Source organism: Corvus moneduloides, chromosome 8 (genome assembly GCF_009650955.1).
Source record: "Corvus moneduloides isolate bCorMon1 chromosome 8, bCorMon1.pri, whole genome shotgun sequence".
In the NCBI taxonomy this organism is placed as follows: Eukaryota; Metazoa; Chordata; class Aves; order Passeriformes; family Corvidae; genus Corvus; species Corvus moneduloides.
Window position 1 is genome coordinate 1,111,120 of NC_045483.1, and position 17,936 is coordinate 1,129,055.

At 46.6% G+C, this 17,936-nt stretch overlaps 1 protein-coding gene and 1 long non-coding RNA gene across 2 annotated transcripts; one reads left to right on the top strand and one right to left on the bottom strand.

Moving 5' to 3' along the window:
- Nucleotides 1-553: 553 nt before the first annotated feature.
- On the bottom strand, nucleotides 554-14,534 carry GLRX3 (glutaredoxin 3). Its single transcript, XM_032116663.1, has 11 exons — nucleotides 14,400-14,534; nucleotides 11,015-11,123; nucleotides 8,794-8,868; nucleotides 8,010-8,211; nucleotides 5,743-5,915; nucleotides 5,581-5,642; nucleotides 3,904-3,961; nucleotides 3,375-3,427; nucleotides 2,556-2,595; nucleotides 2,370-2,462; nucleotides 554-806 (listed from the first exon to the last, which is right to left on the bottom strand). Exons 1-11 carry the CDS (start codon nucleotides 14,465-14,467, stop codon nucleotides 756-758), a joined length of 984 nt encoding a protein of 327 aa, XP_031972554.1. The 5' UTR covers nucleotides 14,468-14,534; the 3' UTR covers nucleotides 554-755.
- Nucleotides 14,535-14,580: 46 nt separating this feature from the next.
- Nucleotides 14,581-17,936, top strand: LOC116447470. Its single transcript, XR_004241578.1, has 2 exons — nucleotides 14,581-15,302; nucleotides 15,890-17,936. It is a non-coding gene; the product is annotated as an uncharacterized LOC116447470 (long non-coding RNA).

Below are 17,936 nucleotides of genomic sequence, written 5' to 3' on the forward strand. Positions count from 1 at the left end.
GCTCAGGCCTCTTTTTCCAGGCACACTTGGAAAAGTCAGTCCTGGCCCCTCCTAACAAGGATCAACTCCTTCCAGGAGTTTCTGGCCTTGGAATTAACCCAGACTCAGGTGCTGAAACCACGACTGAACCCAAATAAAATCCCCTGGATCCGTGAGTGAAGGGTCCCTGGATCAGGCCAGAAAACCCTTCCAAGTCCCTGAAGGATCCCTGAGGATTCACCAGCACTGCTGGCTGCACTTGCACCACCACGTAAACATTCCCAAAGCCCTGCTCAGACAGGCTGAACAGCCCAAAGCAGCAATTACTGCACCCCCTAACGAGGCTGCCGAGGCCAGAGCTGCAGCTCACTGAAAGCTCCCGAGAGCTGCGCTGGCTGAAGCTTTCAGAAGTGCTTTTCTTGTTCACTAGCCATGGAAACAATTAAGAGGGGCAGGAAATGACGATGCTCTGTTAATATTCCCTTAATGAGCCCAAAAAACCCAAGGTGCAATTTAGCCTTAAATAATTCTGGGGTGGACAGGGGTGCAAATAATGAAGTCCCAACACCCAAAATCCTGGAGCACCGAATTTTAATTGACCTTTTTGTGTCTCCAGTGAAACTTCTTTTCATACAGGTAAAATACACAGAATATTGATCATTTCCTGTCTATTTTCACTCCTGATGCTCCTCAGGGCTGAAGCTGTCTGTGGCTCCAGGAGAATCTCTAACTGGATGTTGTTCCAGGGATTTCTCTTCTCACTGATGTCCTTCCCATTAATTCTCTCCCTTCAGCACAGGCAGCAATTCCCCACTTTCCTTCAGCTCCTGAAAGACAGAAACGTGGCAGTTATGGACTTTTTGGGATTATCCAACGGGATTCCACCAGGGAATGCTGGTGGATAAGGGAATACTCCCTGGCAGGCAGGGAATGCATTGATGCCTCACTAGGGGTCCCTCTTGGCCAACACACTGAGGTTTGTTTTGTATTCAAATTCTGGTTTGGGTGCATTTAGTAAAAGGGACAAAATGTTTAAGGGACAAACACACGTGGGAAGCACTGGTTGGTACCAGCCTGGAGCTCCTCCCAGGTGTAACTCCGTATTTCAGGCACCCACTAAACTTTCCAGCACCCAAAAGGCCTCCCCCAAAGGAGAAAACGCCACCCTTGGATGGATTTTGTTCCTCCCTCCCATTAAACCCAACAAGACAATAAAATGTCCTCGGGATTCTGAGCAGGAGGTGCCTGCCCAGTGATCCTGGAGACTGAAATTCAAATTACAGGGCTGGTAACTTGTGAAGAACACCCAGAAACACTGGGAAACGAACATGGAATATTCTGCTTTTCCCACATCTCAGGAGAAACAACTCTCTGCATTTTTACGCTGCATTAGAAAATGAAATTTAAACCACATTCACCCTCCCATACAAGTCAGTGTGAATTAAAACAGCCCAAGGATGCAAACAGAGAAATTCCATTTAAATACCAGTGAGAAAAGGATTTTACAGCATCTCACAATGCCCAAGACTCCTCTTCCTGAGCACTGAAAAAGCCCCCACGCTTCTTAAATTATACAGATTAATTTTATTTATTTAACCCCCACACTTCTTAAATAAATAAAATTAATATAAATTAATCTATATAACTTAAGCAATATTAATTTATATAATTGAAGCAATCCCTACACTTGTTAAATAAACAGAATTAATCTATATACTTTAAGTGAAGTTAATCTATAGAAATAAAATTAATCTACATAGTTTAAGTAAAATTAATCTTTATAAATAAAATTAATCCCTATAATCAAAGCTATCCCTACACTTGTTAAATAAATAAAATTAATCTATATAAGTAAAACAATCTATAGAAATAAAATCAATCTATATAACTGAATTAAAATTAATCTATATAAATAAAATTAATCTATGTAATTGAAGCAATCCTTACACTTCCTAAATAAATCAAATGAATATCTATGATTTAAGTAGCACCAGTATTTTTTAGAATGAAATGAGGTTTATTGATTGAGCCTTCCCAGGAGTCCCAGAGTCTGAGGAATTGGCTCCAAACCATCAAGGCAGGAATGGGCTCAGGAGGATTTGGGAACTCTGGGGCTGCTCCAACAACTCCAATGAGGTTTCCTTTCTCCCAGGAATGTCTGCTGGGAAAAGCCCCACCCACCTGGCTGAGAAAAAGCAACATCAGGAGAGAAACTAAGGAAAAGTGCAAAAAAAGGGGTAAAAATGGGCTTTTCCCAGTCACTGACTGGAGATTTAAAGCTCCTTTCCCTGGAAAAGCATCCAGGGTCAGGATTTGCAGGAATTCTGTGAGAGACAGGCAGAAAAATTCCCAGAAATGGACATTTTATTGCAGATCAATCCAACTCCTACCTTCACAATGTCCAGCCCCCCAACCAGCTCCCCCTTCACGTACAGCTGGGGGTACGTGGGCCAGTTGGAAAAGGATTTGAGGCCTTGTCGCACCTAAAAAAAATCATGGGAATTGGGGATGGGGAATTTCAGCTCTGGAAAAGGCAGCAGGGAAATGAATCCGCAGGGATGGAGAGGTTCTGTTACCTCCTCGTCCTCCAGGATGTCAAATGTCTCGTAATCCACGCTGGGGAAAGGGAAAACATTCATTATTCACCCTGGAGTTGTGAAGAAATGCTCGAAAAACCCCAAATCCCTCAAAATTCGCAAAGAAACGCCTCAAAATTCTCAAAAACCCCACTTTAAAATAGTCAGAAAACACCTCAAAATTCAAAAAACCCCGTCAAAGTTCTTAAAAAACCCTCAAAATCCTCAAGAACTCTCAAGAATCCCTCAAAATTCTAATAAAAACCTCACAGGTTGTAAAAGTCAAACCCCCTCAAAATCCTCAAAGAAACTCTCAAAATTCTCACAAAAATTGCTCAAAAGTTTTCAAAAAGCCCTCAAAAATCTCTCAAAGGTAGAGTAAAAGCCCTCCAAATTCTCAAAAAAAAATGCTCAAAACCCCTCAAACTCCCATAAAGAGACCCCAAAATTCTTGAAAAATCATTTAAAATTCTTCAAAAAATCCCTTCCAAATTCTCACAAAAAATGCTCCAAAGTTTTCAAAAAGCCCTCAGAAAATCTCAGAATTCTAATAAAACCCCTCAGAATTCTCAAGGTCTCCTCAAAAGTCTCAAAAGAACCCCCTTAAAATTCTTGAAAGAACCCTCAACATTCTCAAAAAACCCCTCAACAATCTCAAAAAAACCCCCATTAAAATTCTCAGAAAAGCCCTCAACTGCTTCAAATCCTCTTTAAAAATAGAAACTTACGCTTGGGGAACGATGCCACTCATATTTTCTAAACTCTTGGTTTATAAAATGCAGTTTTTAAGCCCAAACTCAGTCAAGCCCAGTTACCTACCCAGTGTTATTCATGATTTCTATGATTTGCTTGCTGAAGCCACATTTTGCCACCTAAAATGTAAAGCACCCATGTTAAAATGTCTCTGCTTTATTTAATCCATGGAATTCCAGCCACACTACAGCAATTCCCAGTTTATTGCTGGATCAGCCACTCCTTCATCTCTTCTTCATCCTTCACCTCCTGCCCTTTATGGATTTAGGGAATAAATGTGCTTTATTTTGAGGCATCACTGCCCTGTATTCACCACGATAATAAACTACAGCTAATAAACAAGTGCAGCAGCTCCCAATTCCGATTAATTAATAATTAATATTTAATAATTAATAATTAACATCCACTGCCAGCTCTTCACAGAAGGACAAAAAACACCCAGCAATTTTTAGATAGTGAATATTCAGCAGTCATAAAAACCAGGGACTGTTCTGTGGTTTATAGAAGCACCAAATAAGAAGTTTCTGGCAGCACTGGTTTGAATTAAGGAGAAACAAGGCAAAAATTCGATATATTCTGTAACACTGCCCATTACCTGTTTGCTTCCCTTCATGAAGAGCATCACAGGAGCTTTGTTTATCAAGGATTTAAGCCTACAGAAACATAAAACAGCTTGGTTATCACCCCACACTTTGTTCTGAGAGGAAAACAAAATGCAGAAGTGGAAAGGAAAAATAAAAGTGATAAAACTCCAAGAATTCCAGGCTGGGATGGGTTGGGAGGGACCTTACAGAGAATCCCATTCCCAGCAGGAATCCATCTCCCATGGACTAGGCTGGTTGAAAATGTCATTAAAGCTTCACCAAGCTGGGCCAGAGGTGCTGCTGCTCCTTAAAAACACATTTCATGAACAATTTTAACCTATTAAAACCCTTCAGCAAGCAAAGGGCATTTCCTGTTGCCTTCCCTCCCTAAAAAGATTGTGCCAAGCAAGGAACCCTGTCTAAATGGAGTTGCTGCTTGGGCAAGTTTGCAAACTTCCATCAAGAACTGTCCAAAAAGTGTTTAATTCCTTGAGAAACTCCTTAAAAAGCACAGAAATGGGCTAAAAGGCTTTAAAAAAAGAAGTTTTTAAAGGCCACACTGAGCCAGTCTCATCTTTACCTTCAATTTAATCTCTGCAAAAGGCATTACTTGGGTTTATGCCCTCAGTGAAACAATTTAAATGTAAAGTAACCCAAGCCAGAGGACAAATTTGGAAGGAATTAATAAACCCATAGAATTTGGAGTGCTGAGATTATTATCTATCACCATTTTTTAATGGGATTTATTAAATTATTTCTCCACTGCACTGAGCAGGGAGAAGAACCAGGCAGGGAATCCCTCCAGTGACACCAGAATTGGGACGTCTGTGGCAAATAAAGCTGGTAAAAGCTTAAAAAGATGATTTTCCCAGTTATTTTTAAAGAGTAAGTTCTTAAAAGAACACAAGAAGGAATCTATATCTGTATTTCTATCTATATATATATATAGATAACATATATAGAAAAATAGATAGAGATATGTAAATATGTAAATAGATATATTCTTGCTATAAATAAAAATTAAACCACAAATATAGGCAGAGATTCTTGGGCCAGAACAGTTTATATTAAGTGTATAAACCCCAGAAAACATTGAACATGATGCCATGAAGATTTTTGCCTTTTCTTTTATACCCCTGTTATACCTTTTTACAACTCCTGTATTCTCAGTGCTTTGTGCCTGCATTCTTGGACTTGTTTGTCAGGCTGAGAGACTCAACATCTCAGAAGCTTCGTAGCTGGGGATCAGTGTGCCCCAGAGCCCAAGGTCCTCTCCAGAACACATTCTGTAACCTGAGATAGAACCATCCAGGGGAAGGCTCCTTGGGGAGGGGGGCTCACTCCAGCCTCTCATTGGGGAATCTTTCATAGATCTGCTAATTAGTAACACCTCTAATGTTCTACCCAATGTTGGGGGACGCACACACTCGGCGGGGTGCATCTCGATGCATATGACCTGGATGTGTGCACCTAAGGATCCTTAAATAAATACCAAAGTAAAATCCCTTTTTCACTCCTAACCGTGTATGACTCTTGATTTTAAGACCAGGAAAAGGCATTAGTAACTGCAGGAGTTCTGTACATAAATAAATTCTGGAGGCACTTCTGATAAAGTAGGAATTTATAGAGGTTTCCCCCTATATGAACAAACACAGAAAAAACCTCAAAAATTGCTGTCATTTACCCACCTGTCCTCCAGCTTCTGGGCCTTTGGGCAGATCGTGTCCAGCTCTCCAGATGCCTCGAGTTCCTGGGGGAATTAGGGAGGAAAAACCAACAAGTGAGATGGAAGAAGCGAGAAGACGACATTTCCGGCAACCCAAAAGGGTGAGAAAAGCCCAGACTGTCACCTTGACGATGTCCAGGCCCCCGATGAGCTCCCCAGCCACGTAGAGCTGAGGGTAGGTGGGCCAGTTGGAGAAGGTTTTGAGCCCCTGCCGGACCTCCTCGTCGGAGAAAACATCGAAGCTGCTGAAGGCGACGCCGTGCTGGCTCAGGATCTCCACCAGCTGCCTGCTGAACCCTGCGCAGCCAAACGGGAGCTCAGCGGGACCGGGACACAGCGGCTCCCTCGCGCCTCTGCTCACCCGCCCGCCTAGAAACGCCACTGTGCTCCCCAGCAGGCTCCAAAGAGCTCTGCTCGTTATTCTTTCCCTTATCAACGGCCTCAAACAACGTAAAAGGGCAAAACCCATTTATTGCTGTTCAGGTATTTATTACTGTTTATTTATTTATTGCTGTTCTCACTAGTTTAGCTTAAAAACTCGACTTTTATAGTATTTTCTACTGTTCTACTTTAGGAGCATCCTTCCCTACTTCACCTAAGAGGCAAATTCCTTTTTATTTTTTGAATTTTTTATGTTCTCCTGAGTATTTAATGCTATTTTACTACCCCTGTGACACCTTCACACCATGTTTTGTTTTCCTTTCTGACAGATTTTCATAACAACACTCTCAGAAGGATATTAAGCACTGAATATTCTGATTTTACAACCAGATTTTATGTGTTTACAAGTGGCCAACCTGAGGAGAAAAGTTTCTCCCTTTTTGTAACTAAGCATCTTTTTCCCCAGGAAAATTGTCACATTATTTGTAAAGAGTTGTAGCTATGAAAATTTTAATATTATTGAATTTAGAGTCATCTTTCTATACCTCCCAGACAACATAATCACATTGTTTGCAGAGAGGATCCAGGAGAATTTGCCCCTAAATCAATATAATAACAAGGTTTTCTATCTTTGCCAGCTTGGCCTGGTTTGCATTCAAACACCTCTGCAATCCTTCCAATTCCCTCAAAGAATTCCACCAAATGCTGTGCAAATGAAAACCTTTACACAAATATTGAATAAAACAGAGAGAGAGGGAGACAATGCTTAAAGGCTTTAATACAGGAATAAAAACCCAAGGTTTAAATGGGGAAAGAATGGAAGTGGCAGCACAGAGCCACGTCTGGTGTCAGCTGTTAGGGTTTGAAATATGGATTTTTACTGCAGTTAACTTAAGGGTGGAACAGCAGCATTTTTAAGTTGCTTTTCCTTCCTTTCCTGCTGCAGTGTGGAGTTCATGTGGAGCCTGGAGAGAAAGAGGATCCTGAAATTCCCCATCACCTGGGAGTTCATCAGCAAACACCTCCAGGCTCAGTGCTGCTGGTTATTCCAGTATCTGAACTCATTCCTGCTGCCAGGAACTGGGGAGGGGGAAAAAACAGCTTTATTTTAGCTGTAGGCAATTCCATGCAAAGCAGGAGGGTGGATTGGGTGGGTTCACTTGGAATAAAGTGTCTCAACGCTTCCACAACAAAAGAGCTGGGTGGGATTTCTGCAGGAGTGGCTGGCAAGGAATAATTCAATTGCTGAAAAAATGGCTGAAGTGAGGTCTGGGTGATCAGAGATTCCACAGCAGCAAAAACACCCTCAATAAATGAGAGTATTGATGAAACAAATAAACAAGAACTACCAAATAAATCCCAGTATGACCAAATAAATGCACGGATACAGCACAACACCTGCAGGAACCACACACAAGTGTCAGCCAGGGCCCAGGCCTTATTCCATGCTCTGCTCAGCTGCCTTTTCCAAGGAAAAAATGCCCAAAACTGCACTGAAATCCCCAAATCCCCCCTGGATAAGGTCCCCTCCACTTGCTGACTGAACTAAGGGCCCCAGCAAGTCTTACTTGCATCAAAATAGATAAAAGTCTAAATTATCTTCACCTTTAAGCATTTCCTCTGTAGCAGAAACACAGGGAATTGTGGAATGCTTTGGGTGGGAAGGGACCTTGAAATGCAATCCCGTTCCACCACGGGCAGGGCCAGCTCCCAGCAGCCCAGGCCGCTTCCAAGCCCTGTCCATGCCACGAACAAACACTGAGCTCCACCAGGAAAGCGCTCCAGTCCAGGGATAACATCACCCATCCCATTTTCCTTGGAAAGCCCCTAATCCATGAGTTCATTCCCACGACTGAACTATTGCAACAGCAGCCCTGCAGCTGCCTTGACCACCATGGCAACACTTCCACGGACACCGGGGGAGCACGGCCCTGTGGGGACGCGTCCCCCAAGATGGAGCCAACGGGGAAAACGCTGCCAAAGCGGCCAGAAATTCCAGGAAATCCTCACCACAGCGGGGCTCTTTGGGAGAGCCTTTCATGAAGAGCATGCAGGGGGCAGCGTTGATGAGCTTCCTGAGGCGGGCATGGAGCTCCTCCTTGGCAGAGCCCCCGGAGCCGGGCACGGGGGCAGTGCCGGCCGCGTGCCGCTGGACCTTCTGCGTCAGCTCCGGCGCGTGGGCCCCGTCCAGCCTGTCCACCTTCTGGGAATTCTGCAGGGAAAAGCCCCAGCCTTCAGCCCACAGCCTGCACTGCGCTGCAACCACAGCAAACCCACCCTTGGCAGGCCCAGGTTTTCGGGGAGCGTGCCTATTCCCAGGCTCGCAGCCTTTTAACGGCAGCAAATTTGCCTCTGGAAGTACTTATCAGAGAAAATATGATCAGTGTTATCATCACAGGCAGATAGCACCCAAACACAATTGTTATTTCTATTTCCATTATTTCTATTATTACTGTATTTACTTGGGGTTTTTTCCCAACTACAACACAAAGAAACAGTGCTGTAAATTTTTCGACCCAAGTACAACTAAAATAAAAACTATGTATGAATCCTGAAACAATTAAGGAAGCCCTGAAATATTTCATGTAAAGTGCAAAAACCACTTCTATCTCCATTTTTAGGTTCCACTGGATAGACTTCAATCAGTTACAGAAGTGTTTCCTCACTGAGAAAGTTCTTAAGGCTCTGGTAGAGTATTACAAAAGTATTAATATTTAGAGTCCACATGGATTCCATTTTCTCTTAAATCCATTTTCTCTTAAATTCATTTCCTCTTAAATCCACTGCCTCTTACCTTAAAGAACAAGAATGTTGGAACAGAACTAATTTCATATTTTTCAGACACTTCAGGCACAGCCTCAGCTTCCAGCTAAAAACCAAACAAAAAAAACCCCCAGATTATTTTCATAATCTTCTTTAAAGTTTCACTGTGGGTGTCAATCCTGTCTGGAATGTTTTCCTCAGCATTTTATACATTTAAACAGGATGTGCTGCTGCTGAAGTTTGGGAGACATTTGCATTTAAATGAGACTCTCTGGGCTGGCGTGGCACCCACTGAACCTCCACGGTGTCAAAACAGGTTCAGAGGTTTTTATTTTGTTGCACATTTCAAAAGATGCCCAGAGGCTGCGAATAAAATTTTTGGTGCACTACTGACCTAGTAAATTCTCAATCCTATGCAGCTCCTGCTATATTGGAATCCATAAATCACTGCCCCCAGTTATGTCAGCATCACAGAGGTTCCTCTGTGCCCCCAGCAGTCCTGGCTGTTTGCTCCACTGCTCTTTGGGGGGCCCTACATCACCCCTGACACCTGCAGCCTCCTGCAAATTAGGCAGGAAAAAGGAGGTATTCCTTCAGCTGATGGCTGCTGAACTTGATTTTTAACTCCTGCAAGGCTGCTGAGTGCCCACCTTGGGATTATTGCTCCCAGTTTCAACGTGTAGGGATTTGCTATGAAAATTTATCTTCGTTGGCTCCGATTTTGAGTTGCCCCAGCTACACGGGCTCTTAATGAACCCACTAATTACAGAGGCAAACCAGGAGCATCAAAACTGAGCCCAAGCCTCCTCCTGTAAATCATCCCTCCAACAGAACCAACTGAGAAATTACAGCTATAAAATGAAAGCTTACATTCAACTGAAATTGAACTGAAAGCTTATTTATAATTGAAAGAGAAGAGGTAACTCCTATTATTGATTCTTTTTCCAGGGGCCAATGATGACTTCCACCTCTAACACTCATTTTCTTTCCAGTAAAATTTCCTGCTTGGATACTTATGCTCCACCCTGGTGGGGTTCACACAGAACAGATTTAATTTTATATTTCAGGAACTTGCTCTTATTGGCACAGCTTCCCAAAACGTTGTTTTCATATGTTGTGGGATATAAACACACTCATTTCAACCAAACATCTGAGGAGGTAACAGGTTCCTGCCAATTCAAAGACAGGCTGGATATTCTGGAATACAAAAATCCCACAAGGAACTGCCAAAATCAAATATATTCCTCTTGAGGAGCTCCTCCCTCCAAAAATAAATCAATAAAATTCACACAAGAATTTTCAGCAGCTTATTTCCTCCAAGCAAGAACACCAGTTAATACTGGGAGAAGAGTGGGGGGAAGGATGTGCCACTATCTTGGTTTTACAGCCCTGGATGACTTTGGAACCTTGTTATTAAAAAATAAATTACAGCTGAATAATAAAGGTCATAAATAAATAATATATGAATAATAAAAAGGCAACTGAGAGACCTCAGACTTTGTTGGGCTGACTAACAGCTACTAAACTCTAGATAAATTTAAGCATCTTGAATTTCCAGTATGTTGAAAATTAGTCTTTTGAAGCTCTAAGTCATAAAATACCATCAAAATAATTCTGCCCTGTTTTACAAATACCAACTGAGAGGAATCATTAAAAAAAAAAAAACCCCACACACACAACCTAAAGGCTGTAAGAAATCAATTTAAAATACTCACACACAGCTGGCTGCTCCATTACTCTCGGCCCTCATCATCCCACAAGTGCCTCATTAAGGAGAGAAATTTGGTTTAAAACCAACAGCATGTGGGTGAGTGAATTCTCTTTTCCTTGCCCCTGGATCTCAGCGGGATGGGCAGAGGGTCTCACAAAGCCGAGTGACAACATTGCAGGGGCTGAATTCACCTTCCTCTCACCTTCCTGAAGTGTCATTTTAGTGCCACAGGAAACCTCTTGGAATCCTGAGATCCAGTAACATCTCCAAGGTTGAGCAGCCTGGGACAGTGGAAGGTGCCCCTGCCCACAGCAGGGCTGGCACTGGGTGGGCTTTAGGGTCCCTTCCCACCCAAAGCATTCCAGGATTCCCTGTGTGAGCCCATCCCTGACGGCAGCAGCACCTCTGGGATAACAGATGTGAGGGGGCATTTGAACCGTGGGGCCATACAGGCACTCCAAGAGGAACCTCCCCCCTGTTCTGGGATATTTTCCTTCCCCCCAGGCTGTTCCCTGTCCCCAGGGCGCTGCTGTGCCCTCACCTGGACGAAGGTGACCTGGCTGTGCTCCCGGGCCAGCGCTGCCATCACCTCGTTCATCTGCGCGCACTGCGGAGCCCACGGCGCCCAGAAGTGCACAACCACCAGGGACCTGGGGAGACAACAGCACCGCTGGGTGAACAACAGCACCCCTGGGTGAGACAACGGCACCCCGGGGTGAGACAACGGCACCCCGGGGTGAGACAACGGCACCCCGGGGTGAGACAACGGCACCCCGGGGTGAGACAACGGCACCCCGGGGGGAGACAACGGCACCCCGGGGGGAGACAACGGCACCCCGGGGGGAGACAACGGCACCCCGGGGGGAGACAACGGCACCCCGGGGGGAGACAACGGCACCGCTGGGTGAGACAACGGCACCCCGGGGTGAGACAACGGCACCGCTGGGTGAGACAACGGCACCCCTGGGTGAGACAACGGCACCCCGGGGGGAGACAACGGCACCGCTGGGTGAACAACGGCACCCCGGGGTGAGACAACGGCACCCCGGGGTGAGACAACGGCACCCCGGGGTGAGACAACGGCACCCCCGCGTGAAAACTGCCCCAAGCAAAAATAAAGAGGATCACGGAATCCCTGAGGCTGGGAAAGGCCTCCAGGATCGCCGAGTCCAGCCTGTGCCCCATTCCCACCCTGTCCCCAGCCCACAGCACTGAGTGCCATCTCCAGGCCTTCCCTGGACACCTCCAGGGATGGGGACTCCATAAAAACCCACCCCCACCACCTTCCTGAGATAAAAGACACCTGATGAGTGTAACCAGGACTCTTCCCTTCCCAGGAAACATTCCAAACCCAGCCAGCACTGCTGAGGCAATGCAACGCAAAACACGTCACACTGGGATGTTACTTTTCTGCTTTCATTAGCTCCAGCTTCTTATCCCAGGTTTTCTGGGATGGGTGGGATTGGCTCTACACAGCATTTAAAGGGGAGGAGTCACAGGTGTGAGCAGAAATCCCATCACACTGTACCAGCTCCCCTGGGATTAAACAGCCTGGGATGACAACAGAGACAAGATATTGGAATTTTCAATTCTGTTTTCCACGTTTGCAGAGGTCAAACTCACCAGAGAATGGGAATAAAGAATTAAAGTTACAACGTACCAATGTTAATTTACTTAGAAAAACAGAGAAATCAAGTCACCCATCGCACAGCAGCCACTTAACGTCCTTTATTCCTAAATAATGGAAGTTCATTGTAAATTACAAATTGTGGGCAGCATAACTGGAGCAGTTACTGCCTGTGTGACCTGACCACACACCCTGACTGCTCTCAAATTCATAAAATGGGTTTTCCAATGACATTCTAGAAAATTCTGGCAGAAAAACAACAGAACAACTTTTCTTTCTTCCCCAAGTCCTCAGTTTAACTCAGTGCCCACAGCAGGACACACCTGGCCACTGGGATGGAACTCAGGACAAGCAGAGGATGAATCATCACAGCATCATTTAATCCTCATCCCACCAGAGCCTGGTCCTTCCTTACCAACGTCCAGCTGCAGTACATTTAATTTTTATCTTCATGAAGAACGTATTTTAAATTAATTTCCACCATGGGTTTTGGAGTTGTTTTGTTTTTTGGGGTTTTTTTTAATTCATTCACAGAACAATCCAAATTTTGCAACTGAACTGCCCTCTGAGCACTTCAATTTAGCCTTAAAAATAGCCAGAGGAATTGAAAACATTAAGAAAGGAAAAATTAAAGAGTTAGCAAAATGAAGCATACAAGTAATTCTAAACAAAGCATTCCCTGCATTCAACCAAGGTTAAAAAAAAAAGCTCCACTATTAAACAGCAGAGGAACAAAAAGGTTAAGACAAATCCCCAATTTCCTCTTTAAATATTAAAATTTACCCTTATTCTACAACACAAACTTACTGATAACTCGATGCAAGAAAACTTAATTTTCTGAAACAAGAAATCCTATGAAATTAAAGTGTAATTAGAAATGCTGTTTCCAAAGGGAGCAGAGGAAGAGTTATCAGAACTATCAACTCATCTCGGGTCCAAGAACATGGATAAAAGAATCAGTTCCTTTAGAGAGAAAGCCAAATCATGTTCTGTGGACAGAGGCAATGAGAAAATTACTGGTGGGGTTTTTTTAAAATCACCTTAAAATACTGTGTTTGTTCCTGAGGCCATTTTCATTTGGCCACGGGAGTTTCCTCTGTAACATCGCTACAGAATAATGCAGCTGAAGGACAATTCCAGGAGGGAAAGTGGAAGTCCTGCAGCAAGTTTGGAAGAAATTTTGTTTCTTTTTCCCAGAACCATCATTTAACAACGTTTCCTCCTGCTGTCTCTAAGAATGTGATGCTGGTGGTTCCACCGCACTTTTAATCAGTAAAACACCTGTAAATCTCTAATTACTGAGGTGGTTACTGCAGCTCCCACAGTTAAACGTGCACATGGAATACTGGAATAAAAACACTGGAATTGTTCCAGGCCAGGTTGGACAGGGCTTGGAGCACCCTGGGATGGTGGAAGGAGTCTCTGGATGAGTTTCAGCTCCCTCGCAGCCTAAACCAGGCTGGAATTACAGAAAAGTAGAGCCCTGTCATTAATGATTAGAGCACAAAACCAGACTAATGAGGAGATGGGCAGGAGATGAATAATCCAGAGCCACTTCCTTGTCAATGAACAACCGAACGCTGCTGCTCCCACTGAAGTGTCCGAGACCGGAGGACGAACAGTCGCAGCTCGCAGGGCAGCTCTGCTTTATAGCATTTTCCAGCCAATTCACCCTTTCGGCCCCAATCTCCCTGCGGCAGGAGCTGCTGCCGGCGGCACCTCCGGCTGCCGCTCCAGGGGAATCCGGCGCTGGGAAGCCCCGAGCCGAAGCCGAGCCCTTGCGCAGTTCGGGGCTCGCTTCATTCCCATCTGGGGCTTTTTTAATCTTCCCCGTGCAGCTTTCACCGAGCGGGCGGCAGCACCGGCCCCTCCCGAGCTGCGCCGGGAGGGGACCCGGGAGCGGACCCGGGATGGGAACCGGGGAGGGCACGGAGAGACGGGAAGCGGGGAGGGCACCGCAGGGATGGGACACCGGGAATGGCACCGCAGGGATGGGACACCGGGAACGGCACCCACGGAGGGGACCCCGGGATGGCTCCGCAGGGATGGGAACCGGGGAGGGCACCGAGGGACGGGAACCGGGGAGGGCACCCACGGAGGGGACCTCGGGACGGAAACCCGGGAGGGCACCGCAGGGATGGGAGCCGGGGATGGCACCCACGGAGGGGACCCCCGGATGACACCGCTGTGACGGCAGCCGGGGATGGCATCCATGGAGCAGACCCGGGGATGGCACCGCAGGGATGGGACCCCCCGGGGAAGGACAAAGGAACAGGACCACCCCGCCGTCCCCCCTGACCTGTCCGGGCGCTGCAGCAGCTGCTGGAACTGCTCTGCGGAGCCCGCGGCCGCCACCGCGCCCGCCATGGCCCGGCTGAGGGAGGGACGCGGCGCACGCGGTGTCACCGCGAGGCGGTCACGTGGCGCTGCCGGGGTCACGTGCGTCCGCCCCGGTCACGCGCTTTCCGTCCGCGTCACGTGGCCCCGCCGGTGACACGTGCCGCCCGTGTCACGTGGGCCGCGGTGCTCCGCGCCGGGCCGGGCCGGGCCGGGCCGAGCCTCCGGAACGTGCCCGGTGTGAGTGACCTCCGCCTCACAAAGGCTTTTCTGGCCTCGTCCGTCCTTGCCAGCCAGCAAGAAAGGCGGTTTAATCCAGGTCTGATCGTTGAGGTGACCTCTCAGTGGTTTCCAGCTGTTGGAATGGCACATGTGGGATTGCCATGTTCAGGGCGTGTTCCAACGGTCCCGGCCCAAGGGCAGGACAACAAAGCTTGGGAGGAGGATTCCCAGTGATTCCCGCTGATGGTGGGCACAGGGGAGGCAGGATGTACAGGCCACAAGGACATACGGCACAACTGCCAGGATAAGGAAGAACCTGATAAAAAGAACTGGCCAGCTGTGCTGGGTCAGCTCCCACTGGGAAAGAAGAAATCCAGAAGGAGCAGATGGCGACCGAACCCAAGAAACCTGCGACCCAAAAGCAGAGGAACACTGGGAACCAGCCTGAGAAGCCAGAGAACCATTAACGAGGAGACAGAACGCTAATTAATCAGGGAGCTGTGTAGCTTGCAGCCAGTGAACGTTAGCGCCCTGGTTCGGTGCATGTATAAACAGTGACAAGTTTTGGAGTCTGCGCTGGCTTTGGGATCTGCCACCCAGTCCCCCCTGTGTGCAGAGCTGGAGATAAATCCCGTAACTCTGTGTGGGGATCGGGCTCCTCCACACCGGGAAAAGAGCCTGTTTGGGATAACACTGCCAGGGATCCAGGGGCAGCCCCAGCTGCTCTGGGCACCCTGTGCCAGGGCCTGCCCACCCTCCCAGGGAACAATTCCTGCCCAATCTCCCATCCAGCCCTGCCCTCTGGCACTGGGAAGCCATTCCCTGTGTCCTGTCCCTCCATGCCTTGTCCCCAGTCCCTCTGCAGCTCTCCTGGAGCCCCTTTAGGCCCTGCAAGGGGCTCTGAGCTCTCCCTGGAGCCTTCTCCTCTCCAGGCTGAACATTCCCAGCTCTCCCAGCCTGGCTCCAGGGCACTTCTGGAGCTTGTCCAGGTCCCCCTGGATGTCATCCTGTCCTTCAGAGTGGTCACTGCACCCCCAGCCTGGTGTCACCTGCCGAGGTGCCAGCGGTGCCTCAGTCCCCTCGTGTGTCCTCAGTGTCACTGGTCCCAGTACAGCCCCTGGGGGCCTCCACTGGTCACTGATGTCCATCAGCTCTCGGAGCTATTGACCCTCTGGAACTTCAGGCTGCTGCTCAGGATGACAAATTCCCGTTTTCCTTTGTGTTTGCCAGGATATTCCATGGAAAAGAACCCGAGATGTTGTCAAGGTGAAATGAGATCCTCAGCCCCGGAGCTCGCTGCCCATAAATCTGGAACCAGGATTACGCCGGTGCTGGGAATGGCAGTGTGGATAAGAACAGCAAATACTTTATTTTGGTCTGTCCAATAATCCTCCTGATGCAGAAACAGACAAAAAATTAATCCAAAACACTCTGATCTCTGTGCTGTTAAAAAGATGGTCATGAAACAGCCTGAAATTTTACTGTTCAGATTAATTTCATGTACAGTTTTGACACATTAATCAACGATGTTTTATCTGAATTCTCAAAAAGCAAATTAATGCAAAATAAGATATTAACATCTCCATTTACTGTCTTTTCCTATAGACTAAAACACTTCTGAAGAAAACAAAGAAAAAGATATAAAACTATACATTTCCATAAACACATTCTAGTTGATATAAATTGTGTGAGTGGAGAAAATAAAGTCTAATTCTGTTTTTTTCTCTGACATTTTAACCTGACAGAAACCCAGTGGAATAATCAGAAATTCCAGCCTTTAGGAAAAGCATATTTGGGGTTTTATCCCCTGTTTAGCTGAGTTTTGGAGCTTTTAAAAATTATTGTTCCTCTCTCACAAAGCGAGGAAAAACCGTGGGTTTTTTCCTCCATAAGATATTTGTTTTGAAGAAAATAATTTTGTTTCAATCCTGAATTCTTGTGTTACCAATGAGCCCCACAGTTTATTGCCAATTACCAATTGCCAATTATTACTACCAACTGCCCGGTTTTATTTTATATTCCAGCTCGTTATCAAATAAAATCCCACACGGAACAACATGGGAAACACCTGGCTGGGAGGAGCAGACAGCGAGCTGTGCCTTTAGTGAGGGAATTCCACAAAAAAAATCTGTTTTCCAGCGGGAAATCCTTTTGCCTTTGGAGTTCCCCACCAGATTCATCCTTGCTGTGGACATCCCCACTGTATTGAAGCCAGGCTTCCATGGAAAAGGCTGGAATTCCTGCTGCCGCGGATGGATTCGCTCTTGGGTTCGGGATCTTTTTGCTGTGTTTCGGTGCCATTCCTGATGAGTTCCCAACAAATGGAGCTGGATTTTGGCTGTGGAGGAATTCAGCAGAGGGAATCCCAAGGGTCTGGCTCCAGGTATTATGGGATGGAGGGCTGAGCCCCTCCGTGCTGTCGGCCAAGGCTCAGTGCCACGGCTCTGCGCTGGGAATGAGGCGTGGGACAGATGGAACCCCTGGAAATAAATCTCTTCCTTCCGTGGCCGATGTCAACTCCAGCTCTGCCCCATAAATCAAACCCTCAGCCTTGAAAGAGGTTCACGAGACCTTTTCCAGGTTCCTTGGGAAGGGAGAGACGAGCATTGCTGTTCCAAATGGATAGCCCCACGGAGACGTGCGAGAGCTAAATCTGCCTCCCATCCGGCCGTATTTCTGGGATCCCATATGGAGCCTTGGCAGGAGCGTCCCAGGGAAGCTTCAAGGACTCGGGATTGAACAGGCAGTGGGACAAATTAACCTGGCACATGCCAGGTGATCCCCTGCTCACCTGGAGCTCCAAGGAGGTGGATGTGGAGCCCAGATCGGGGTGAAAAACCCCTGAGGGAAGAGGCTGGGTGGGTGCTGCTGACTGCTCCCAAATCCCACAGCCGTTTTCCAGTGGGTTTGCCAACGAATCCTGTGGTGCCTTTACGTGTGCTAATTCCCACCTTTTAGTGCCCAGCTGGAGGACTGAAAGCACGCTCCCTATGGACACAGGGTTAGTTTGTTACATTCCAGCTGGGAATTCCCTGAAATATCGATGTTTTAACCTAATTCCTGTTCTAGCCAGTCCCTGATCCCACAATTTCATGCGTGGCAGAAAAGTTACTGGTGCTTAGTGCTGTTAATATTATAGACAAAGACAGAACAGGAAAGAGACTGGAATTGCAGTTGGAAGTAGCTGGAAGTTGCTGAGTATTCAGGATATATCCAAGCTCTGTTTTGACTCAGAAATAGTATTTATTGCAGTGTAAAATAAAAAATAATAACTTCA